At 46.3% G+C, this 26,059-nt stretch overlaps 1 protein-coding gene across 1 annotated transcript in view; it reads left to right on the plus strand.

Moving 5' to 3' along the window:
* LOC122809345 (tubulin alpha-1 chain-like) overlaps positions 1-26,059 on the plus strand; it is a 1,205,685-nt gene that overhangs the window by 203,033 nt on the left and 976,593 nt on the right. The window contains exon 2 of the mRNA XM_044080757.1: positions 3,290-3,512. Coding sequence (XP_043936692.1) covers positions 3,290-3,512 — 223 coding nt within the window. The remainder of the gene's footprint in view (positions 1-3,289; positions 3,513-26,059) is intronic.

The raw sequence follows: 26,059 nt of genomic DNA on the forward strand, positions 1-26,059 counted from the left end.
GGGTATCCATATATTTAGTCAACATGCTTATTTTTCAGCCTTTTTCAAAGTATCATGAATTCCTCATTTGTATAAGAAATGTATTACACAAACTAGTGTTCCAAAAGATCATTCAATTTTTTTTGTCTCCTTCACACAGGATTGTGTTCCTGGGGTGTCAGCTCAGCACCTCAGTTCAAAGAGGATTTCTTCCGCAGGGAAAAAATAAATCTATAGCTAGATGTATGTCTAAGGTTTTCCACTCAGACTTCAGTCACTTCGAGGGAATACCTCACGATTTTGGGTCTCCTGGAAACTATAATTCTCATGATACCCTTGGCAAGATTGCACATGACTTCAGATACAGTGGTATCTGAATTCTTTTGGCCCCAGCACCAAAGAACTTTGCTGTGGGAACAGTTTCAGGAGAGACAAAAGTGCAAGGTATGTGACGCCAAGGACAGACACAAGCACATAAGTATGGAAAAAAAGCTTGCCCTTATGAAGGCACTAATCTCTATGTGGATCATCTTTGGTCCCTGGGAGCTCTTAAAGTTGTTACAGACAATAACATGGTGATGCGGTACACCAAAAGCAAGGGGGATCCAGATCATAACCCTTTGTGGACTAGCCATGTTAGCTTAGGATATAACTTCACAGGACAGTCTCACTCTACATCCTGTATCCCGTCAGAGAAAAACTGTGTGGCAGACAAGCTGAGCAGGACAAGTGTAGACCCTCCTGATTGGCAACTAGATGTCTTCAAGATTTTTTCAAGATTCAGAAGAAGTCCCCAAAGATCATTGTGATTCCCTTCTGGCGCAGGCAACAGTGGCTCTTCCTCCCTTTTGAAATGGCCAGGGGTAACTACTGCAAACTTCATCACAGAATGGATCTTTTCACACAAGATCAGGGAGTATTTGATACACCCTGACCCCAACCAACTTCAATTGTCCACCTGGATGATAGGGTTTTAATTTTCTTTAGGTCCGTGTTTACTGGGGATGTACCACGAGAAATCCTTCTGCTAAAAAATTATATATTAGCAAATGGAAAATGTTTTTCTAGTTGGTGACAACAACATAAGCAGCTCCCATTCAGAGCTAGATGTTCTCTGGTTTTACAATATCTGTGTGAGTTACTATCCTATGACTTTTCTTACCTCTTTGTCAAGGATCATTTATTGACCATTTCAACGTGTCTGCCCATAGATTCTTCTCTTTCATTGCATTCTCATGTTATAATGTTTTGAAGAGGGTTTTGCTTAAGAGAAAACCAGGGACCCCTCCTTGGGATCTTAATTTTGTGTTAGAGAAGCTAGCACTTGCTCTGCTTGAACTCACTAACCTGGCTGACTTGAAGTTCTTAACATGGAAAACAGTTTTACTTATTGCTCTAACCTCTGAAATAAGGGGATCAGAATTACAAGCTCTTACAGTGAGTCAACCCTATCTTTATTTTCCACAGAGACAGGGTTCCTATAGAACTAGTTCTTCTTTTATGCCTAAAGTGGTATCCAAGTTTACTTTAAGCTGAACTGTCTGTCTCACAGTTTTCTTTCCTGAACCTAAAAATGATGGGGAAAGGGTACTCTCTACCTTGGATATCCACAGACAACTCGGGTACTATCATGACAGAACTAAATCTTGCAGATCTTCAGATCAGTTGTTCATTTCTTGTGAACATATTTCTCTATGGTTGTAAGGCTATTACCTTTTGTTATTCGCACCACAACAAAACTATTCCAGGCAGGGTCAAGGCCCACTATACCAGGACCTTGGCTTAATTTGTGGCTTTTTGAAAAGGATAGGAGTTTAGAAGCATTCTAGAAGCGGCAACTTGGTCTCAACATATTTTTACAAAATATTCAAGCTTGATTCCTTCTCTAGGTCTAGATCAGGCTTTGCTAGGGCAATTTTCCAGGGGCTCCTGGACTGTTTTCCTTCCACCTCACAAATGTATTTAGCTAAGGTAATGTACACATACAGGCTGCTGCAGTAGTGATCAATATAACAAACTTAATGCAGTTGTGTAAATAAACCTACACTAACAATAGGTGTTCAAATGATAGCTGCTGCAGTAGCCACTCCCTCCCTCAATCCCGCTTTTTTCTGCGGTGTTGTTTATGTCAGGGTATGGACATTTATTTTTTGTTCCTAGCATTGTCCTTTCAGGGCTCATCCTCCCTTTCTCTGTTGACATGAAAGCTGTGAAGAGCTTGGAGGCCAAACCTGTCTTTTTAATCAGCTCATTTCAAACTGACTTGACAGTTTGGGCGCTTGGAAGGTGCCCTGAAGCTTTATAAGCTGTCAGTCTATTGTATTCTGTGCCGGATTTAATCCATATAGCCAAGGCTACTGCAGCAGCGATTATTTGAACATCTGTTATGGTAAGTTTACTTGCACAACTGTACTTTCTCCCTTTTTATGGGCTTGGCCAATGGCCATTACCACAAGCTTCCTCAGACTGAATCTACTCACACAAGACAGGGTTAGTTGTATACACCCCAGTATCCATAAACTTCAACTGACTGCCTGAAAGACTCAGTTTTAATACCTTTTCGGCACTTGTTTCATAAGAATGTACAGCAGGTACTAAAAGAGACAAGAGAGCCTGCTACTGAAAATTCCTGTGTTGCTAAGTGAAAGCAGTTTTGTAGTTGGTGCTTATCCAATAACCAGAGATGCATCAAGGATTTTGTACCACTGGTGCTCAAATATTTGTGAGTTACTTTCTTGTCAACTCATGTATTCCTGTATAGAGGTTTACCTTGCAGCCATTTTAGTATATCTGCCCACAGATCCTTTTTTTCTTTTGCGTTTATTGTGAAACAGTTTCTGAAAGGAGTTTTGCACCTGAGACTTTCACATAAATAGGTTGCTTACTCCTTAAAATCTCAACTCTGTCTGGTGCAATTGACTCTCACCTTTTCAACCTGCTTATCAATCTGATTTAAGGTACTTAACTTGAAAAACTACACTTATCAGTGCTCTGTCATCTGCAAAAAGTATATCTGAGTTGTAAGTTCTCATGGTGGGTAAACCCTGTCTGATTTTCCATAGAGCTAGTCTCTTGAAGTGCAAATTCTTCATTCATGCCCAAAGTGGTTTCTGAGTTTGTTTTGAATCAAGCCAGCAGTCTCCCAGTTTTCTACCTTGAAGTTAAAAAGCAAGGGGAACAGACTCTGTAAGGTGAACAGTTTTTGTATGGGGTGGGTGGGGAAATATTTAATGTCAAGTAGGAATGCTTGAATTTTATATTTCTGTGTTTGAATATTTGTTCTAATGTTTTTAACTTTTGTTTTGCACAGAGAGAGTGTATCTCAATTCATGTTGGCCAGGCTGGAGTTCAGATTGGGAATGCCTGTTGGGAGCTATACTGTTTGGAGCATGGTATACAGCCTGATGGACAGATGCCCAGTGATAAGACCATTGGTGGCGGAGATGACTCGTTCAATACCTTCTTCTGTGAGACCGGGGCTGGCAAACATGTTCCAAGATCAGTGTTTGTTGATTTGGAACCTACAGTTGTTGGTAAGTCATTAAGTTGTAACATGTCCATGTTGCTTCTGTTTGCTTTCCAAATGTGTGGTAAACTCTTGAGTCTGTCACCTTTCTATGTTGGATCATCTTTTGGCAGAACGTTCAGCAAAGGTTGCAGCTAGATGCTAGAATTACTTAATAGGTATATTATAAAATGGGTTTAAAAAAAAATCAGAAATGTTTGGTCAAGGATGTGTAAGTTTGATAAATTTATGATTGATTTCTACAGACCTACACAGCAGAAGGTGCAATGATCCAGTTTGATTTACTGCCAGAGCTGCAGTAGTTAGATATGTGCACTCAGCAAATTTCATAAGTCCCAGAAACAAAACAGAAGTACATAGTTATTTTATGCCATTTTGTTTGTGCATATAGATAATGTGGAGAATTCGTCATTATTGTTACACTTACTTTTTTTAAGTAGTCTAATATGTTCGATCATGAAGAATTCGTATTTAACACCACCAGCTTAGTAGAATATATGAAAACATTTCTATTTAAACTGCTGTTACAGAGAACTAAGTGGCCCTAGATTTTTAGCATTTAGATCACTGTTGCAGTAAGTTTGTTTTTTCATATTTTCCTTAAAATCTTTGCTTATAAATCTTGTCTTATTACTGTATTTCTCCCTTACCCTCAACAATTAAAGTTCAATTAGCAACCATATCTAACTTTCATATTGGATTTGAAAATTCTTCTGTGGCCTCTTCTAAACTTTGTAAAGCATTTTTGAGAGGCACACTCCTGTTGAAACCCCCATATAAAGCTCCTACTCCACCATGGGATTTGAACTTTGTACTGGAGGCCTTAATTTATTCTCCCTTTGAACCAGCAGCTAAATGCTATCTTAGGTTTCTGACCTGGAAAACTGTCTTTCTAGTGGCCATTACCTCTGCTAGAATTTCAGAACTGCAAGCATTGTCATCTAAACTTCCCTACTTGATCTTTTATAAGGATAGAATCACATTATGTACCAATGCATCTTTCCTTCTTAAGGTGGTGTCAGAATCCAATATCAGTCAGTCCATTAATTTGCCAGTATTCTTTCCTAAATTTGCTAACAAAGGTGAATATCTGATATTATCCATTTTCATGCCTTCCTGGACTAATGGGATCGGATCAGACGCGGCCGCTTTACTAGCTTTTGGCTACCAACGAACTCAAAAGTTCCTTTTCTACCCATAATGCTCCAATCCTAACATCCCTCAGATCTCGTTTTCCAATTTAACGTTTAGACGTGGTCACCTTCAGTTCTCGTGTTTTTAGTGGGAGATAAACTTTTCTTATCTCCATCTTAAATTCTTCTATAAACAGCTGTTTCTTTCATCTTTAATCTAAATTTTTCTTAACGTGTTTCTGCTATTTTTTTCTTATATTTTGGCTGTAAAAGTTTTCTACAGTCGTGGTAGACCTATCTCCTTCCCTTGGCCTTCTTTACACACTATGTAAATCCTTTACTTACCATTGTTGGTATTTTCTGGGTTTTGTACAATTTCTTTCTTGTAGTTCAATACCATTGCTTGTATCTTTCTTTTTATATTCCCTTTATGTCTAACAAAAAAGTTTACTTTAACTCATCTCCTTTAAGTATGGAGATGTCTGGGGAGGGTCCAACAGGTTTTAAAAAATGTGGTAAGTGTAAGCACAAGTTGCCTTTGTCGAATGCCCACTCTGTTATTGTCTATTGTTTGGGACCAGAACACCTACAACAGGACTGTAGTATTTCTCATGGGTTCAACCCCCAAACTTTTGCTGACAGGAAAAATGAGCTGATTTTAAAGGGATTACTGCCATCTCCCTTTTCTGAAGCCATTGCTGGGGTTCAGTCCCCCAAACATAAATCTAAAGACCCGTCAAAAAGGTCTAGGTCTTGGATTCTCTAGCCTCTACTTCTGAATCAAAGAAAGAATGGATCCAAAGCTATGTCCAATCTGACCATCAACGGATCCGACCACACATTTTGGATCCTAGATCTTCAGATCCGACCAAACATATTTTGGACCCTACATCTTCAGATCTGAAGCCTTTACCAAGAACTACATATTCTCCAAGTCTGGATCCAGTTCCTTCCAGGTTGCCGGCTCCCTTTTTAGAAAGGCACTCAAAATCACTCTCCCTGCTATCTTCTTTTTCCTCCTGGAGTCTCATGGAAGCGGATGTGGAGAGGATGATGAGGAAAATTTTCTTGGACCAACTTCAGAAGGGAGTTCTCATAGTTCCAACCCCTGCAGGTCAGGAAGTCCATCCAGCTACAACTCCACTGATAACCGCTCCTTCTCTAATTCAACCTGTGGTTTTAGAGCCTTCAGGTTCTAGCCTTCTGGGAATCTCTGGATGTTATGTAGTCCAATCTCGCCTACATTCTTACCTGTGGGTTTGGAGCTGAACCTTGGTTCCGACTCGGCCATACTCTAGCTCGAAGTCTTCAGTTGGCTCATAGCTAAGAGGTATCCCATGCTGCACTGCTCCCTTTCCCCAGATCTCGTTTGCCACTCGTACAGCTCAGACATGGTCTCGCTATTGGCCTTGGCTAAGTACAACTTTCTTCTACTTTTTAGTAGTTTGTTGCTCCAAAAGCTATTTTCATAGCTAGTCTCTGTTTTTGATAAGAAAACTGTTTGTGTAGCCTGTTTGGCTTTTTATCTTGGTATCCCGTTTGCGTTTCTTCCCTTTTTATGGGCTAGGCCCATTTCAGTTAGAGGACCTAGTCCTCCCTTCTAGTTGTGTGTGTCCCAGTTTCCCTGTGTGTGCTTGTTCCAGTGTTGCCCCGTCCCTTTGGGCTAGGGCCATTTAACTTAGAGGACCTAGTCCTCCCTAGTTTTGTTTGTCAGGGCTGTTTAAGTTAGAGGCCCTTTCTTCCCTGTGGTGTTTACTGTTCTATGACCGTTTAATTTAGAGGCATAGTTCCCGCGTTTTTATGTTGCTGGTGTCGGGTTTGTCTTCTCGTATTGTGTGGAGTGTCATACCAATATGTCTATGGTTACAACAGAACACAAGCCTTCGGGCTTCAAAAAATGTGATAAGTGTGGATATAAAATGTCTATTACTGATGGGCACTCTGTGTGTGTGTGTGTATATTGCTTGGGGGCTATCCACATCCAAGAATCCTGTGTGTTCTGTCACGTCTTTAGCCCACGCAATCTTCAAGAGAGGAAGAACAAACTGATTCTGAAGGGATTACCGAAACCCTCCTTCGAAGAAGACTTGGAGAGGGCTTCCAGTTCTAAGTCCTCTCCCTCTAAAGCAGACAAGACCTCTAAATAAAAAAAAAAAAAACGCTCTCCAACTCCGTCACTTTTATCGGAGCCGCCAGAAAAAGTTACCAAGTCTGCTTCAGCTTCCTCGGCTCCATTGGTCTCGTGGCCGAAGGAAGTGGGTGAATTGACCAAGTCAACATCGGCTCCCAGTCTCTCGGAGCCGGTGACGGAGATACTTGTTCGGAGCTGGTCTCAAATTTCTTGACCGGTTTCTCCTTCTCGTAAGTCTTCTTCTGTAGGGAGGTCCAAATCTCCGACCTTCTCCTATAGGTCCTCCAGGGCTGTCTCGGATGATGATGTGGATAGAGTGGTACAGAGACTGCTCCAATCTCCGGTGTTGGCCAAATTGTTTTCGGCTCCAGCCTAATCGGCCCCGGAGCCTGTCACCCATCCATCTTCATATGTTCCTCCGAGCCTTTCTCGGCCTTCGGAGCCAGAGTTGTCTGTTCCGTCTGATGCCTTTGCGTCGGCTCTAGTAGCCCATCCTGACATCTTGGTTCCGATCTCTGCTCCGACCCCCGTAGGCTCCGTCCGCGGGGTCCAGGGCTCATAGTTCCTCGGTCAGACCCAAGGGAGAAGTCTCAGGTCGATCTTCTGCGGCTCCGAGCCTCCCGCTTGGTGCTTCGGCACAAGAGAGCTTCGGCCCTGCCTTGGCTTTGGACCTTATCCCTTTAGCTCCGAGGGCTACCACGGTTGGTTGTTCTTCGGAGCCGGGGGATCAGCTTTCGAGGTCATGCGGAGCGTGCTGGCCAAGTCCTCAGCTGCGTCTGATGGCACCGACACTCTACCCACTCCAGCACCGGTATCAGTTTCTTATCACCCTCTGTCCTTGGACAGCGAAGACCCAAGGCCTCAGGATACCTCCATGAGTGGTCCCCAACTTTCTGAGGTCTCCCCAGAGTGTTTGCCTGAGGAGCCCCCAGAAAAAGTGTGCAAGAGGAAGCACGTTGACTCCCGGGATGAGTCTATCACTTCGGACACCGACCTCGAGGAGTCAGAGGGGTCCCCCAAGTCGCCCTCTGAAGATATCTCTTTCTCAGATATCCTGGAGATCTTGAAGCAGAGAGGCGACTGGCCCTCCAAATCTCCCTCTGAGGAGGAGTCGGTGTTCCTGAAGGCCTTTGGGTCTCAAACCTCTGCCTCTTGCATTTCTCTCCCGTTCGATGAACTCCTGGATATTGTTTGTCAAAGGGTGTGGGAACCCCTAACACTGTGGAACCAGTCCCCAGGAGACCCAACAAGTTTCTGTCCCTCCCCGATGACAAGGAATTTCTCACAAAGGGCGTTCCAGTAGATGCCATGGTGGTGGCAGTGGCCACCAAGAAGGAATTAGCTGAGACTTCATCTACCGTCCATCCCCCTAACAAGGAGTCATGGACCATGGACCAGTATGAGAAGCGCATGTTTTCTTTAGCGGCCTTTATTCTGCGGTCGCTGAACAATTTGTCACCTTTTATATGGCTCCAAAGAGATCTCCAAAAAGAGCTTGGAGAGTCTCTGCAGGGTAATGTTTCTGACGCAGTGGCTCAGAAGCTTAATGCCCAGATGTCTACCCTAAATTCTATTAGTAACTCCTCCATGAGGCTGATCTCGCATGCAGCCGATGGAGTGAGTTGGGCAGCGAGTTCAGACGTCTCTCTTAGGAGGCACTCCTGGATGTGCCTGTGTAATTTCGCGGAGACCATCAAGTCTATGTTCACCAATGCCCCATTTGACGGTTCATCGTTGTTTGGAACCAAGATGAAGGATACTCTCACTAGGTGCGAGCAGGAAGGAAAATCCCTGTCTGCCTTGGGAGTCCATTTTTGCATGCCTTCTAGACTTTATCCCAAGGGCCAGAAGGGTGGGAAAACGTGGTTCAGAAAGCCGCAGAGGTTTTTTCAAGAAGCACAAAGTGATTTCCCCCTCCAGAGGCAGGGGAGGGGGTGGTAACTCAGGTAGACGCCGCCCTAGAGGCCCGTGTAAACAGGGGGAACCACGATTCCTTTCATGGTTCATCCTACCAGCGCTCCTGATGGGAGGCCCGACTGCGCTTCTCCAGAGCCAGTCGGGGGTCGCATTTCACTATACCCAGAAACCTGGCAAGGCATCACCTAGGACGAGTGGGTATTAAAGATAATTTCCGGAGGATATCATATTCCCTTCTCTTCTCATCCCCCGCCAGCCAAGAGAATCCCAGATGCTCCACCCAGTCAAAGGGATTCCGCAGCTTCCGAAGTTCAAAAGCTGCTAGCAAAAGGGGCCATCCAGCATGTCCCCTCAGACCAGCACGGATTAGGGACTTACTCAAGATTCTTTTTGGTGCCAAAAAGAACAGGGGACCTGAGACCCATCTTGGATCTCAGCCGCTTGAACCTCCATGTAAAAAAGTCCAAGTTCCGAATGGTCACTTTACAGTCTATTCTCCCATTGTTGGGGAAAGAAGTATGGATGTGCTCCATCGACCTCAAGGATGCTTACTACGATATAAAGATGGACAGGGCATCCAGACGTCATTTACGCTTCCGGCTGGGAGCCAGTCATTTTCATTTTCAAGCCCTGCCCTTTAGTCTCACCACAGCCCCCAGGGTGTTCACCAAATGTATGGCAGTGGTGATGGCTCACTTGAGACATCAGGGATTCCAAGTGTTTCCGTACCTAGACGACTGGCTCCTGTCTGCCACCACCAGGCATCTACTACTACAGACCAGGGATGCCAGCATTGCGCTGTGTCAACAACTGGGTATCACACTAAACTAGGAAAAGTCTGTCTTGTTGCCCTCGCAGCGTGTCACCTTTATAGGCACCGAGTTAGACACCATGCTCATGAGAGCTTTCTTACGGCAAGAAAGAATTCAGGTTTTGCAACAACAGGTCTACGCTTTGCTTCCACTGAAAAAGGTAAAGGCAAGAATGGTTCTCAAATTGTTAGGGACAATGGCTGCCACAATTATGCTAGTCCCTCTTTTAAGACTACACATGAGGCTCCTTCAGTGGCTGCTCTTTGCTCAGTGGTCCCTACAACACCTTCCGCTTTCCCATCTTATTATGATTACAGACAAGTGCAAGCAGGATCTACGCTGGTGGCTTCAGACCAGCAATCTCAGTGTGGGAAAGCCCTTCGTTCCACCTCCTCCAGTTGCCACAGTGACCACGGATGCCGCCCAGACTGGGTGGGGGGGACATTATCTCAGCAGGACAGTCCAAGGCATGTGGCAAGAGCACGAGATACATTTGCATATCCAATGTCTTGGAGATGAGAGCAGTGCTATTAACGTTGCAGGCACTCCAGAGCTTTCGTCCTGTCGGGACGATTGAAATCCACTCGGACAACATGTCAGTGGTATGGTATCTGAACAAATGGGGGAACCAAGTCTTATCCCCTTTGCAGAGAGGCTATTTCAGTGTGGCAGTGGGCAGTGCCTTCCCAACGCTTTCTTGTGGCGACGCACATTCTGGGGATGTCCAACGTGATTGCCGACAGGTTGAGCAGAGCTATTCTGATGCCTCACAAGTGGTCCCTGAACAAGCAGGTTGCGGTGCAGATTTTCTGCAGATGGGGTCAGCCTTGCTGTGATCTATTTGCCAATCCCCTCAATACCAAGTGCAGCAGCTACTTCACCCTCATCCCCCTCAGGGGGAGACACCCAGGGACACTCTAGTTCACGATTGGCCCTCCGGTCTACTTTATGCCTTCCCACCTGTTCCTCTGATAGCAAAGGTTATTCAGAAAGCACACTTCTTGGGAAGCAGAATGATTCTGATTGCTCCACATTGGCCTCGTCAAATTTGGTTCCCCTTTCTCCATCCCTATCTCATGGACGACCCCTGGATTCTGGACCCACAGCCAGACCTATTAACTCATCTGTCAGGGCAGTTCCATCCCTCTCTTCAGACCCTCCTGCTGACAGCTTGTCTACTCCAGTTCCATCACTAGTCAAGCTTCATCATTTTTCTCCGGAAGTAGTTCATATGCTGTCTTCTTCCCATAAGCCTTCGACTCGGACGATTTATTCCAGTAAATGGAAAAGATTCTCCATCTGGGCTCATAAAAGGCAGATTGACCCTTACACTGCACCAATTTCATCAGTTCTGGAATTTCTCTCCATGCTTTTCAGTCAGGGGTCAGCTGCCGCAACTATTAAAGTTCAGTTAGCGGCTATCTCCACCTTTCATATCGCTAATGAACCCAGTCTAATGGCGCATAGACTTTGTAAGGCATTTTTAAAGGGCACTATGATGCTTCGGCCCCCAGTTTTTGATCCCGTAATGCCATTGGACCTCAGTTTTGTGCTACAGTGTCTCACTTCGGCTCCCTTTGAGCCTGCAGCTACTTGTGACTTGAAATATTTGTCATGGAAGACAATCTTTTTGGTAGCCATCACTTCAGCTAGGCGAGTCTCTGAGCTCCAAGCTTTGTCAGTTGGACCTCCTTACTTGGTATTTCACAAGGATAGGGTTTCCCGCAGACCAAAGCCTTCCTTTATGCCAAAGGTTGCTTCGGTTATTAACCTCAACCAGTCTGTTGAGCTGCCTGTGGTTTTCCCAGAATTTTCTAATAAGGCAGAATTCAAATTTCACAAGCTAGATATTCATAGACAATTGAGTTTCTATTTACATAGAACGAAGGATCTTAGGAAATCAGATCAGCTATTTGTCCCGTTTTCAGACAATAGACTTGGGTCTCCTGTCTGTAAAGTAACCTTATCTAGATGGATCTCTAGTTGTATTTCCTTCATTTATGCCTCAAGCGGTAAGGAATTACCTTTTAAGGTGAAGGCTTATTCTACACGATCAATGTCTACCTCTACAGCAATTCAGGCCAGGATGTCTATGGATAATATTTGTGCTGCGGCTACATGGGCATCTCCTCACACCTTTATCAGTCACTACAAATTTGATTTGATATCTAGAGGCAGATCTTTCTTTGGTTCCACAGTGCTGGGTACGCTGTCCCACCGGTATGAATGTAGGCGAGATTAGTCTACATAACATCAAGAAGTTATGTGCTCACCATAACGTTCGATGTATGTAGCCCATCTCGCCTCACATTCTTACTTACCCTCCCGCCTTCCCCCTCCTGGAGGGCATAGAGGTTAGTTTTGGTTTCAGTACTCCTTTTGTTGTTGGGCTGATGCTTCCTCTCTATGTGTTGTGTGTGTGGAGTGTGATTGCCTGAGCTTGTAGCAAACAAGATCTGGGGAAAGGGAGCAGTGCAGCATAGGATACCTCTTAGCCACAAGCCAATTGACGACTTCGAGCTAGAGTATGGCCGTGTCGGAGCCGAACCCACGGGTAAGAATGTGAGGCGAGATGAACTACATACATCGAACGTTATGGTGAGTACATAACTTCTTGTTCAGATCTGAAGAGAACAGTCTTTGGATCTGACTATTGCTCTGAGCGCACCAGCTCTGATATCCTGGGAGTCAGATGACTCTCGGAGCCAAAGCTTCCCTGTCAGATCCAAGAGGATGAGTTCGACCTTGAGGTTTTTGAGCCGTCTCTTCCTCTTGGAGCTTTGGCACTGGACAGCTCGGCTCCAACTTCAGCGTCAGGTGGATTTCTCTTGGAGCAGTGGAAGTGACGGCCCAGAAACTCTTTTTCGGCTCCATTGGCTTCTTTCTCCCTGGAGCGGTCTGCCTTTGAGGTAGTGAAGAGAGTGTTCTCTACTCCTTCAGGTCAGACAGGTCCCTCCCCCTCAGATCCACCCTCTACTTCCCAGATGACTTAGCACAGTGATCCTCAAAATTCTGCTCTGCAGGGACAGCCAGCCCAAAGCTTCTAGTCTACCCAGAAGGGTATTTTGATCTCTTCTGATACTTCTCCAGACCACCCCGCTGAGGAAGTCCCCAAGAAGACAAAGTGCAAAAGGAGGCACTTAGACTCTCTTCAGGAGTCAGTCACTGAAGATACTGATTTCAATGAAGTGGAGGGGTCCCCGAAATCACCACCTGATGACGTCTCATTTGGAGACCTTCTTTCGATCCTAAATCCAAATGGTGGCTGGTCTTCCCCAGAATTCTTCTCCTGAGTAATCAATATTCCTGGAAGCATTTTGTATTGGTCCGTCTACCTCCTGGGTTACTCCGCAGGCCGATGAGCTTATTGATTTGATCTCCAAGCGGGCGTGGAAGGAACCTGACTCAGTTGAGCTAATCCCAAGAGACCAGATCGGATTCTGTAATTTGTCTATGAAGCTTATCTCGCATGCAGCCGAAGGTGCCTCAAAGGCGGTGGGTTCAGGCATTTCCATCAGGAGGCATGCTTGGATACAGTTGTGTGATTTTGAGGTGCCCGTCAAGTCATCGTCCATCAATGCATCTTTTGACGGCAGTTTGTTGTTTGGCCCAGAAGTGAAGGACACACTCTGACAGTGTGAAAAAGATAGAAAGACCATTTCTGCAGTGGGAGTACATTTTTCAACCCACCCCTCTCCCCCAAGATCCTTTTCTAGGAATTAATGAGGTGGTCGAAAGATGTGGTTCAGGAAGTCCCAGGGTCCTTTCCAAGATCCACATGGAGATTTTTCCCCCAGGGGTAGAGGGGGGAACTTGAATGGACAGTGACTCCCATGTTCCAGAGGAGGCCAGCAAAACCAAAGGTCCAGGGATTTTTTCTCGGATAGACCACATCAGTGCTCCTGAAAGGAGACCCCATTGCCCCCCTCTGGAGGCAATTGGGGTCGACTGTCCCTGCACCGGAGAGCCTGGCTAGAGATAACAAAAAATACATGGATGCAGAGGATTATTTCCAGAAGTTATATAATTCCCTTTTCCCTACCACCCCACTTGTATACAAAATTCCCAATGTTCCACCCAGTCAGAGAAAAGCAGCAGCACTAGAAATATAAAAGCTGCTAGAAAAATCATCCAAGAGGTCCCGACAGAATCCAGAACTTACTCGAGATTCTTTTTAGTGCCACAGAAATGGGACTAGAGATCAATTTTGGATCTCAGCGTCTTGAACAAATCAGTTGGACACACCGTTTTGAATGGTCACGGTTCAGTCCATTCTGCCCTTCTTGAGCAAGGACAAATGGATGTGCTCAGTAGACCTTCAGGATATCTACTATCATAAAAATTAAGAGACAGTCCAGAAGGTATTTACGCTTCCAGCTGGGAGCCAGTCATTATCAGTTCAGAGCACTGCCTTTTGGCGCCACCACATCCCATAGGGTGTTCATCAAGTGCATGGCAGTGGAAGCAGCTCACTTGAGACTGCAGGGATTCTGAGTGTTTCCAACTTACAGCTGACTCAGTTGGAATTTTTAAGAGTGATATTCAACACAGTATCTGTGACAGCTTCTCTTCCTCTGGAAAAACTGCAGACTATCAGACTCCAGGTCAAGAAAACAGTGCACAGTGCCAAGATCTCAGCCAGGTTAATTCTTCAATCCTTTGGCTCAGTGTCAGCTGCCATAATTTTAGTTCCCTAAGCAAGACTTCACAGGATAATTCTTCAATTATTTATCGCGAATGTCAGCCCAAATAAGAATCACTCAGGCATTCAAAAAATACCTTTGGTTGGTGGATTCGATCAGATCAGATTTTACATGGCCATTGTTTCATTCTCCTTCAACCCGAGGCTGTAGTAACCATGGGTGCATCCCAGATTGTGGTGTGGGGGGTGGGGCACTTCCTAGGGAAAACTGTCCAAGGTGCTTGGTCCACAGAAGAGGCCAACATGCATATCAATGTCCTGGAAGTGAGAGCAGTGCTCTTAGTGTTGCAGGCATTCCAAGACTCTCTCACTTTCAGGACAGTTACAGTTCAAACAGACAATATGTCAGTAGCTTGGTACATCAACAAACAAGGAGGAACCATGTCTTAACCCCTTGTATCGAGAAGCCCTCAGAGTGTGGCAATGGGCGATCTCAACTAACTGCTTTTTGTTAGCAATGCACATTCCAGGGATGTCCAGCGTGATAACAGACAAATTAAGTAGGTCCATTCTACTACCTCATGAGTGGTCTCCCAACATGAATGTTAACAAAATCATTTTCTGTTGATGGGGCCAGTCTTGCTTTGATCTTATTGCTTTTCCCGTAAACAACAAGTGCAGGAGCTTCTTTGCTCTGATCCTCCCTCCATGGAGATCAGAGGGACACTCTGTCCACAATTGGTCCCCTAGGTCCCTCTATACTTATTCCACGACTTCCTTGATTCCCAAATTTCTGCAGAAAGCTGCCCGGTTGAAGAGCAGACTCATACGCATTGCACCTTACTGGCCTTCGCAGATTCCTTTGGCCTCATCTATTTTACCCACATTAAATTCTGGATCTGATTCCAGGCCTCCTGTCTCACTCAACAGGCATGGTTCACGAGGATATTTCAAACTTAAAGCTGACAGCATGGTTTCTCCACTTCCATTAATAGCCAGAGAACCAATGCTATCTTCCCATGTCCATCACATAGCTTCTACGAGAAAACTCTACAGAAGTAAATTGAAAAGGTTTGTATTTTGAGCACAGCAGAAACACATTGATCCCTTCTCAGCTCCTCTACAAAGTGTACTTAAATTTTTGAAAATAATCTTTAATGAAGTAGCTAGCTCCTCAACAGTTAAGAGCTCACTTGACAACAATCTCTAATTTTCATGTTGGTTTTGAGAATTCTTCCTTGGGGTCATCTGAACTCTGTAAAGCCTTTTTGAGAGGCACGCTCCTGCTAAGACATTCATATAAAGAACCTACTCCACCATGGGATTTAAATTGGGTGCTGTAAACCTCAATTCATTCTCCTTTTGAACCAACAGCTAAAGGTGATCTTAAATTCCTGACCTGAAAACTTTCTATTGGACATCACGTCAGATAGAAGAATTTCAGAACTTCAAGAATTGTCCTCTAAACCTCCCTACTTGATTTTTTTCATAAGGATAGAGTAACATTAGGTATTGAAGCTTCTTTCCTTCCTAAGGTGGTGCCAGAATTCAGTATTAACCAGTCCATTAATCTGGCAGTTTTCTTTCCTACATTTGTAAACAAAGGTGACTATATGTTATATTTATTGGATGTCCACAGACAATTATGTTTATACCTTCACAGAACAAAAGAAATTAGAAAGACCAATTCTTTGTATCCTTTGTAAATTTTAAATTGGAAAAATCAGTTGCAAGGGTTACTTTAGCCAGATGGCTGACAGGTTGCATATCATTTATCTTCAACAAATTGGGACTATCCTTACCAAGACCTTTAAGAGCCCATTTGCTTTTTACCAATTCAGTAGGTACAAAATGGAATTTACTTCCTAGCAACATAACAAAGATTACATCATTACCTCTTTTCAAACAAAACATTAAACTGCACTTCCAAAATCACTGGCTGTGCACCTGTAGTAAACCTGATTAACTTTCCACTACTTATACTCTACTTCAAAACTATCTCCTACTTCTTACCTACTTACTTGCTCTCCTTTCTATAACTAATCACTTCTAATTTCTCTTATTCTTAGCTCTCTTTTCTCTTACTTCCTACCTGTATCAATATCTTACAAAGCATTTTTAACTTTATTTAATGTCTTTGGACTTTAACTGTGTGTGGTAGTAATTATTTCATTTAATATCTTTATCATAATTAGTATTTTATGTTTGTATAGGTATTTTTTTGTTTTACTTTGTGGACTGTGTGAGTCAGTAATTAACTCACTTAGTAATAATAAGTAACTAGAGTTGTTAGTTTTTGTCTCTTCAAACTTTCTTTAAAACACAAGTATGTTTTCCTTTATTGTATTCTCTGTGGAGCTTTTCTCCCTGGGCCTACTGTAAATGGAAATATCTCCAGCTAGACTAGCCCGGTCAACAAATGTAAAATAAAAAATAAAAATAAATAAAATAAAAATTGATGACATGTGCGGCTGCAACCTGGGGCAGTCCTCATACATTTATCACTCATTACAAAACTGGATCTGGTCTTGAAGGGAAGGACAGCCTTTGGCTCTATTGTGCTCAGGAATATCCCTCCTTAGAGTCCACCTGGGAATTTAGGTAGGTGGGGCTTTGTCCTATATGTTGAGGAGAGAATGAAAATTGACAACATCAGATAAAGAAGTTATGTACTTACCATAACATTCCATCTGTGTTGTCCATTTTCATTCTTCCTTAATGTCCCGCCCACAGACCCCCATCTTTTTTCATTATGGACTTCTGGGAGGATTTAAGATTATAAGGACACCATTGTGTCCCATGTTGAGCTCCAGATAATGGCTTCTTCTATCAGGTATATTATATATTTTTTATATCCACCAGCAGACAAGATCTGAGGTTTGTTAGGGGTTGGTGCATTATGGGGAGAGAAGAGCTCGAACGCTTTTTTGTGGCCACGAGCTATAGTAATGGCAGAGTTGGATCCAAGGATCAGATCCAAACCCATTTGCTGAGGACAGAATGAAAATGGACAACACAGATGGAGTGTTATGGTAAGTACATAACTTCTTTTCTTTTACGTTTGTTGGATGTTCGCAGACAATTATTTTTCTATTTGCATACAACAAATATTTTCAGAAAAACAGAACAATTGATCTGATATTGTTAATCCTCGATGTTAAGTTGTCAATCTCGCCTTCATTCTTGCTGGATGGGTTCGGAGTCGATCCTTGGCTCCGACTCGGCCAATACTAAAGCTCGAGAGCTATTTCCCACCGGCTCGAGGCTCCCCTATATCCCACAATGCTAGGCAGTAAATACCCAGATCTCGTTTGCCGCTTTAGCTACGAGGTGCTTGTTTCTACCGGCTCTGCAGGTTAGTGACTTTTTATAGTTCTAAAACTTCAAAACCCCTTATTTTTTTCTTAGAATAGTTTTCTTTACAGTTTATTAGTTAACTATCCCTAGTCTCCTTCGGGTTCCCCTAATTGTTTTTCCCGTTTATCCCCTGTTAATTTTCTTAGGCCTTCGGGCCCTCCTCCATTCCCTTAGTCATACTTATTGTGGGAATGGTTGGATTTTTTCCCCCCTTTCTTAACAGGTGTGTCTGTGTGTGTGTCTGTGTTTCACAGTTTTTGTTCGGGATGTCTAAAGACTCTAAGGTCTCAGGCTTTAAGAAGTGTGACTCATGATGCCAGAAAATGTCTCTGATAGACGGTCACACTTCTTGTGTATATTGCGTGGGACCTTTGCACCTGCAGGACTCTTGTTATGTCTGCCACGCTTTCAGTCCAAGAGTCCTGCAGGAACGCAAAAATAAATTGATACTGAGAGGCTTATTAAAGCCTGAAGGCTCCCTGACCCAGACTGTGTCAGGAAAACCTTCCAAGCCTTCCAAGGCGTCGGCTCCAGCTTCTGAGCCGTCCGCTGGTGGCTCTAAGGCTTCTTCAACATCGACTCCGTCTGGAGCAGATGTCTCTAAGACAAAAACGGTTACCTCGGCTCCGGCTGGAGCCGAGAGGTCCGAGACTCAGACGGCTCCGATATTTTTGTCGGAGCCATCTACTAGAAAAAGGTCTAGATCCCCATCTATTGGCTCTATCCACTCGGCCCCGGGATCTCCACTATTATCAGAGAGGAGCCATAGGTCCCACTCCTCTCGGTCCTCCAGACTGTCCGACCATGATTTAGAGAGGGTGGTGAGCAGACTTCTCAAGTCCCAGGCACTAGCCCAAATACTGCATAGCCCTACCCAACGGTCAGTGGCTATACCCATCCCTTCCTCAGTTCCTCCTTCGATTCCCATGAGTTCGGAGCCGGAGCTTCTCGGAGCCGTGACTGTCGGAGCCGATACTTCCACTTTCGGCTCCGTCGTCGGCTCCGATCTCCTCCTTGAAGGGATCTGGGCGCCAGGCTTCCCTCGTCGGCTCTGAGGCGAGTGGCATCGACCCTTGTTCAAGCCCGTTCTCCTCTCGAGCCTCGGCGCTGGTGAGCTCGGCCCCACATCGGCCTCGAGCCGTCCCTTTCGTGCCGGGAGGAGTCCTCGCCTCTTCGAATGGGGATCTTCGCCCCGCCTGATCGGGCGCCTTGAGGTCATGTGGAGCGTGCTAGACCCGGTGTCTGCTCCACGGTCGGCTCCCTCAGCTCCTCCCTCTACAGTGCCTGCGATGGTCTCTACCCACCCTCTCGTCCCAGACCGTAGAGAGCCAACGTCTCAAGTTTCCCCACTGGGAATATCCTCCTCTTCCGAGGCTTTTCCTGATCCTTCAGGGGAACCCCCTCGGAAGAAACAATGCAAGAGGAAGCATATTGACTCCCCCGAGTCTATCACCTCGGATACCGACTTGGATGAGTCTGAAGGGTCCCCACGGTCCTCCTCTGAGGATGTTTCCTTTTCAGACATCCTTGAGATCCTTAAACAGAGGGGGAACTGGTCCACCCTTAACCCTTCAGAGGATGAGTCGGTCTACCTTGAGGCTTTTGTTTCTCGCCCTTCCATCTCCTGGGTATCACCTCCCTTTGACCCCCTCATGGAAGTGGTGGCAAGGAAGGCGTGGACAGCCCCTGATACGGTGGAACCTACCCCATGAAGGCTGTCCAAGTTTATTACAGCTCCTAAGGACAAAGAATTCTTATCCAAGGGCGTCTCTGTTGATGCTGTGGTGGTGGCCGCAGCCACTAAGAAGGAATTAGCTGATCCTTCGGTACTTATCCATCCTCCTAATAAGGAATCTAGGACTATGGATAGGTACGGTAAGCGGATGTTCTCCTCAGCGACCTTTGCTCTGCGTTCGCTGAACTACTTGTGTCACTTCACCCGTCTTCAGAGAGATATGATCAAGGAAATGGGTGATGTTTTGCAGGATCCAACAACTGAGGGGTTTCGAGACAAAATGAACTCCCAGCTGGCAACCCTGAATTCAATCGTCAACTCCTCCATGCGGCTTCTTTCTTATGCGGCCGATGGGGCAAGTAGGGCCGCTGGCACAGGTGTAGCTTTACGACGTCATGCCTGGATGCGGCTTTGTAACTTTGCGGACCCTTTCAAGGCGTCCTTCACCAATTCCCCTTTTGATGGTACAGTGTTGTTTGGACCTCAGGTGAAGGATACGTTGACTAGGTGCGAACAGGATGGCAAGACTCTCTTTGCCGTGGGAGTCCGGTTTTCTACCCCTTCCAGACCGTATCCCAAGGGTCAGAAGGGGGGGGGAATGTGGTTCCGTAAATCACAGGGAGTCTCGCCTGATGCACGCAGTCATTTCCCTTCTAGAGGCAGAGGGGGGAACAACAATAGATGCTGCCCTAGGGGCGGGGGGGGGGTCCGCAGAATCAAGGTAGCAGAGAGACTTTATCTCTGACAAACCTTTTTAGCATCCCTGAGAAGCTGCCCGACTGTCCACCTTCGGAGGCAGTCTGGGGAAGATTATCACTGTATCCAGAAGCCTGGCTTTCCCTCACTCAAGACAAATGGGTACAGTCGATCATATCCGAGGGTTACAAAATTCCCTTTGTCCACATCCCATCCCAACCAAAAGGGCCCCTTCCAGACGTTCCACCTGGTCTAAGGGAACAAGCAGCGCTAGAAATATCAAAGCTGCTGTCAAAAAGAGCTATGCAGCCAGTCCCGGCAGACCAGCAAGGATCCGGAATCTACTCCAAATTCTTTTTGGTTCCAAAAAAGACGGGACTGGAGACCGATATTGGATCTCAGCAGACTAAACAAGTCTGTAAACAAAACAAAATTCCGGATGGTCACGCTTCAGTCCATTCTACCCTTCTTGGGTCAGGACAATTGGATGTGCTCAATAGACCTTCAGGATGCGTACTATCATATCAAGATGCACATACGCTCCAGAAGGTTCCTCCTCCGGCTGGGAGCCAGTCACTATCAGTTCAGGGCCCTGCCTTTTGGTCTCACTACAGCCCCCCGAGTGTTCACCAAATGCATGGCAGTGGTCACGGCTCACCTGAGACGACAAGGATTCTAGGTGTTTCCATATTTAGACGACTGGCTCCTTACCGCTACCACCAGGCATCAACTTCTCATATCCAGAGACTACACCATTCATACTTGTCAAGCTCTAGGCATTTCCATAAATTTCGAAAAATCTGCCTTGTTGCCTTGTCAGGCTATTATCTTTATAGGTGCCACCTTAGACACGATTCATCTTTCCGCGAAGCTAACAGAGCAAAGAGTATCATATATCCGCAAACATGTGCACATTCTTCTTCAGTGCGACAGGATCAAAGCCAGGTTTGTCTTGAAGGTTTTAGGTCTCATGGCAGCTGCCATTACACTTCTTCCCCTAGCCCGCTTTCACATGCGGATCCTCCAGTGGATGCTGTTTTCTCAGTGGTCCTTCCTACAGCTTCCAAAGTCTCACAGTATTCTGCTGACCCAATCATGCAAGAAGCATCTATCTTGGTGGATGACCTCCCCTCAAGTTCTTCAGGGCAGATCCTTTGTCCCCCCCCAGTTGCCACGGTGACAACGGACGCCTCCCTGATCGGGTGGGGGGGGGGCATTGTCAGGGCAGAACGGTCCAGGGCACATGGCAACCTTTCGAAAGCCATCTGCACATAAATGTCCTGGAGATGAGAGCAGTACTTTTAGCGTTGCAAGCCCTTCAGCACTCTCTTCCCACCGGGACTATTGCAATTCAGACAGACAATATGTCTGTAGTATGGTACATCAACAAACAGGGCGGAACCAAGTCTTATCCCTTATGTCGAGAGGCACTCAGACTTTGGCAGTTGGCGATCTCATCTCAGCAGTTTCTGATAGCAATGCACATCCCCGGGAAGTCCAACGTGATAGTGGACAAGTTGAGCAGGGCCATACTCATGCCACACGAGTGGTCTCTCAAACAGTCAGTGCTGGAAGAAATTTTTCAGAGATGGGGCCGAACTTCCTGCGATCTTTTTGCTACTCCCCAAAACAGCAAGTGTCACGATTTCTTCACCCTCTTTCCCCTACCAGGTCAACCCGCCAGGGACGCTCTAGTCCACGATTGGCCCCAGGGACTTCTGTATGCCTTTCCCCCCTTTCCACTGATCTCTCAAGTAATTCAGAAAGCTACCGCATTGAGAGTCGACATGATCCTCATTGCCCCTTACTGGCCTCGTCAGATTTGGTTTCCGTTCCTTCACCGTTTTCTGTTGGAGCAGCCTTGGCATCTGGATCCACTGCCAGATCTTTTGACCCATCAATCGGGTCAGCTGCACCACTCTCTCCTATCTCTCAACCTCACAGCTTGGTTGCTCCGCTTCCTACCCTAGCCAGGTTTCCTTTAATTTCCCATTTGGTCCGTAACATCCTTATAGCCTCCCACAAGTCTTCTACAAGAAGGATTTACAATAGCAAGTGGAAACGTCTTTCCTTCTGGGCAGCAACTAATAACATCTGCACCTATCCAGTCTATACTAGACTTCCTGGCAGAACTTTTTCACTCAGGTTCTTCATCTACCATTAGAGTACAATTGGCGGCTATATCTAATTTCCATGTAGGCTTTTCAGACTCCAGCATCATGTCTCATTAACTTTGCAAAGCCTTTCCAAAAGGTATATTTTTGCTCAAGCCCTCAATTAGAGACCTCCCACCTCAGTGGGCTTAAATTTGGTTCTAGCCTCCTTGATTCTCCCCCCCACCCCTTCGAACTGGCAGCTTCCTGCTCTCTGAAATTGCTTTCATGGAAAACCCTTTTTCTAGTAGCCATAACATCAGCTAGACGGGTATCTGAACTTCATGCTCTTTGCAGTTGTCCTCCATACTTAGTTTTCCACAAAGACAGGGTGTCCCTTCGGACCAACCCTTCCTTTTTACCCAAGGTTTCTTCTGAGGCGAATCTGAATCAGACAATCGACCTTCCAGTTTTCTTCCCTAATTATTCCAACAAGGCAGAACAAAAGTTACATTTCCTAGATGTTTATCGCCAGCTTCGTTATTATTTGGATAGGACTAAACAGTTTAGGAAGTCTAACCAGCTATTCCTATCTTATGCGGAAGGGAAGTTGGGCCTTCCAGTTTCCAAAGTGTCCCTTTTGAGATGGCTGGCCTCTGTAATTTCCTTCATTTATGAACTCAGACACCAAAAGCTACCATCACGACCTAGAGCTCATTCAACTAGGGCTTTAGCCACGTCAGTAGCCCTTCAAGACAGATTGCCCATAGATTCCATCTGTCAAGCAGCTACATGGGCTTCTCCTCATACCTTTATCTGACATTATAAATTGGATATGGCCTCCAGAAACCGGGCTAACTTTGGATGTTATGTGACCCTATCTCGCCTACATTCTGACTGATGGGTTCGGAGCCGATCCTCGGCTCCGACTCGGCACGCTTATGCCAAAGAACGAAGTCTCTTATTGGCTGAGCTTACTATATCCCAGGATGCACCACTACCAGTCCCCCAGATCTCGTTTGCCGCTAACAAGCAAAGACGTGGTCTCGAGCTGGCTGAGCTAAGTAGTGTTTTCTTCACTTACTTTCCTGTCAGGAATTTCCTAAAAATTCAACAAAAAGCTGTTTTAACAGCTATCTCGTGTTTTTGTGTATGAGTGGATATTTTCTGTTTAATATTTGTGTGGTGATTGCGTTTTTCTGACTAGAGGTCCCCTTTGAGTTGAAGGGCCTTCCCGTGTCAGTCCGTTGTTGTTCAAGTCCCGTTTATTTAGGGGCTCTTGGATCCCTTTAGTTATTTTTGTCTATTTGTGACAGCCTTTGGTTTAAAAAAAAAAAAGAATTTTTTCTGTGATATTTAGTGTGTTTGATTTTGCTAGTTCACTAAATTGGTTGCCATAATGTCACAGGCTCCTAGGCCTTCAGGTTTTAAGAAGTGCACTAAGTGCAGTTTCAAAATGTCAATAACAGATGACCATTCTCTCTGTGTGTACTGTTTGGGCGCCAAACATTTGCAGGAGTCCTGTAGCGTGTGCCACGCGTTTTCCTCGAGGGTCCTCCAAGAGAGGAAAAATAAACTTATTTTAAAAGGCCTTATTAAAGCCTCATTTGAAGAGGCTTTAGCTTCCTTCTTCTGAAGGGCGGAACCGACCGCCAAAAGACATAGGCAGGCTTCTCCTTCGGCTCCACGGACTTCGGAGCCGAGGGCGGAACGGTCTGCCTCGATGCCTCCAGCCTCGACTCCTCTGGGTTCGGAGCCGACGGCTGGGGCCTCGAGAGGCGGGTCATCTTCATCGGCTCCACTGATTTTGGAGCCGATGAAGGTTGTCCGCTCAGACACTTCCTCCTCGGCGCCAAAGCCCTCTTCGGCACCGATGGAAATTGGTTTGGACACTCCTTCGGCGCCGATAATTATCGAGTCGATTCGGAGCCGGTCCCCTAGTCCCTTGGAGCCGTTGGAGAGGCCTACTCGGACCCGTTCGGTCTCTTCCAGGTCATCAAGGATGTCAGATTCGGACATAGACAGGGTACTCCAAAGACTTTTCCAGTCCCCAGTCTTTCAGAAATTTGTTTTGGCTCCGACCCAATTGGCTTCAGAGCCGATAGCCCATTCCATTGCCATTCCTCCTCCGACCGCTTCGGCTCCGTCAGAGCAGGTGCTGATGGAGCCAGTGGAGATCCCCTGGTCGGCTCCGACCCTTACTCCAACCCCGGCCTTCGGGTCCGAGTTTAGCACACGGACTTCTTCGGCCCGGCCCGGGGGGTGACGTTTCGGGACCAATGCAGTCGGTTCCAAGCCTCCCTCTCGGTGCTTCGGCCGCAGGACTTCCGTCTGCTATCATGGCTCCGGAGACTGGACCCTCCCAGGATTCTGGGGGTCCGGCCTTCAGAGCTATGAGGAGTGCCTTGGCCAAATCATCTTTGGCCATCTCTACGGCTTTACCGGCACCTTCCCTGGGCATGGAGACTGGGTCTTTGGCAGTTCCCCTGTCTCTAGGCAGCGGAGCCCCGGGGCCTGAGGTTACCCCCACTGGAGGTTCCCCTCCTCCTGAGGGTCTTTCAGAGTTGTCTTCGGAGGAGCCCCCAAGGAAGAGATCGTGCAAGAGGAAGCACGTGGACTCCCCCGATGAGTCTCTTACATCGGACACTGATCTTGATGATGCGGAGGGGTCCCCAAAGTCGTCCTCGGATGATGTCTCATTTGCAGACATTCTAGAGATCCTCAAACAACGAGGCGGCTGGAATTCCAAACCCCCCTCCGCTGATGAGTCGGTGTTCCTCAAGGCCTTCGGGGCTCAGCCCTCCGCCTCCTGGGTGTCTCCGCCCTTCGACGAGCTCCTAGATTTGGTTTGTCGGAGGGCGTGGGAACATCCAGATACTGTGGAACCAGTGCCTTCTCGCCCTAACAAATTTTTGTCTGCCCCACCCGAGAAGGAGTTCTTAACGAAAGGCGTGGCTGTAGATGCCATGGTGGTGGCATCTGCTACCCAGCAGGATGTGGCAGAGGCTTCAACGTCATTCCATCCTCCTAATAAGGAGTCTAGGAGCATGGACCGGTACGGAAGTGCACCCTGACTTCAGCGGCCTTTACTCTGAGGTCTCTGAATTATTTGGCACATTTCACCAGACTACAGAGGGATCTGGTCAAGGAGCTCTCAGACTCCCTCTCAGGTAACCTACCTGAGCAGCTAGCCCAGTCGGTTGGCTCTCAGTTGGCTACCCTTACCTCGATTTCTAACTCGTCCATGAGGCTCATTTAATATGCGGCCGAAGGGGCGGGCAGAGCGGCAGGCACAGGCGTGGCTCTACGGAGACAAGCCTGGCTCCGTTTGTGTCATTTCGCGGAGGCCTTCAAGTCTTCCTTTGCCGACGCTCCCTTTGATGGGTCCTCTTTGTTTGGACCCAAGGTAAAAGACACTCTTACCCGCTGTGAGCAGGAGGGAAAGACTTTATCTGCCGTAGGAGCACGATTTTCCACTCCCTTTCGGCCTTATTCCAAGGCCAAAAGAGGAGGGAAGATGTGGTTCCGCAAATCACAGAAATTCTTTCCTCAACAGCAGGAAGATTTCCCTTCCAGATTCAGAGGACGGGGAAATTTTTCTGGGAGACGCCGTCCCAGAGGCCCCCGCAACACTGGAGACCGCGAGTCCTTTCGTGGCTCTTCAGCCTCCCACACTCCATGAGGGATTGCCTGGCTGTGCTGCTCCGGAGCCAGTCGGGTGCCGTTTTGCCAAGCACCTAAAAGCCTGGGAGTCTATTACTCAGGACAGATGGGTGCTTCGGATTATTGCCGGAGGTTACACCATTCCATTCACACGCCCACCCCCACCGTCCAAAAAAATCCCGGACCCACCACCCAGTCAAAGGGAAATTGCAGCCGCAGAAGCTTCAAAGCTGCTAGAAAAGGAGTCATCCAACCGGTCCCCACAGACCAGATCGAATCCGGAAGTTACTCAAGGTTCTTTTTAGTGCCAAAAAAGACAGGGGACCTGAGACCCATTTTGGATCTCAGCAAACTAAACCAGTCCGTCATGAAGTC

The sequence above is a fragment of the Protopterus annectens genome, chromosome 8.part0 (assembly GCF_019279795.1).
Source record: "Protopterus annectens isolate FY-2018-M chromosome 8.part0, PAN1.0, whole genome shotgun sequence".
Lineage (NCBI taxonomy): Eukaryota > Metazoa > Chordata > Ceratodontiformes > Protopteridae > Protopterus > Protopterus annectens.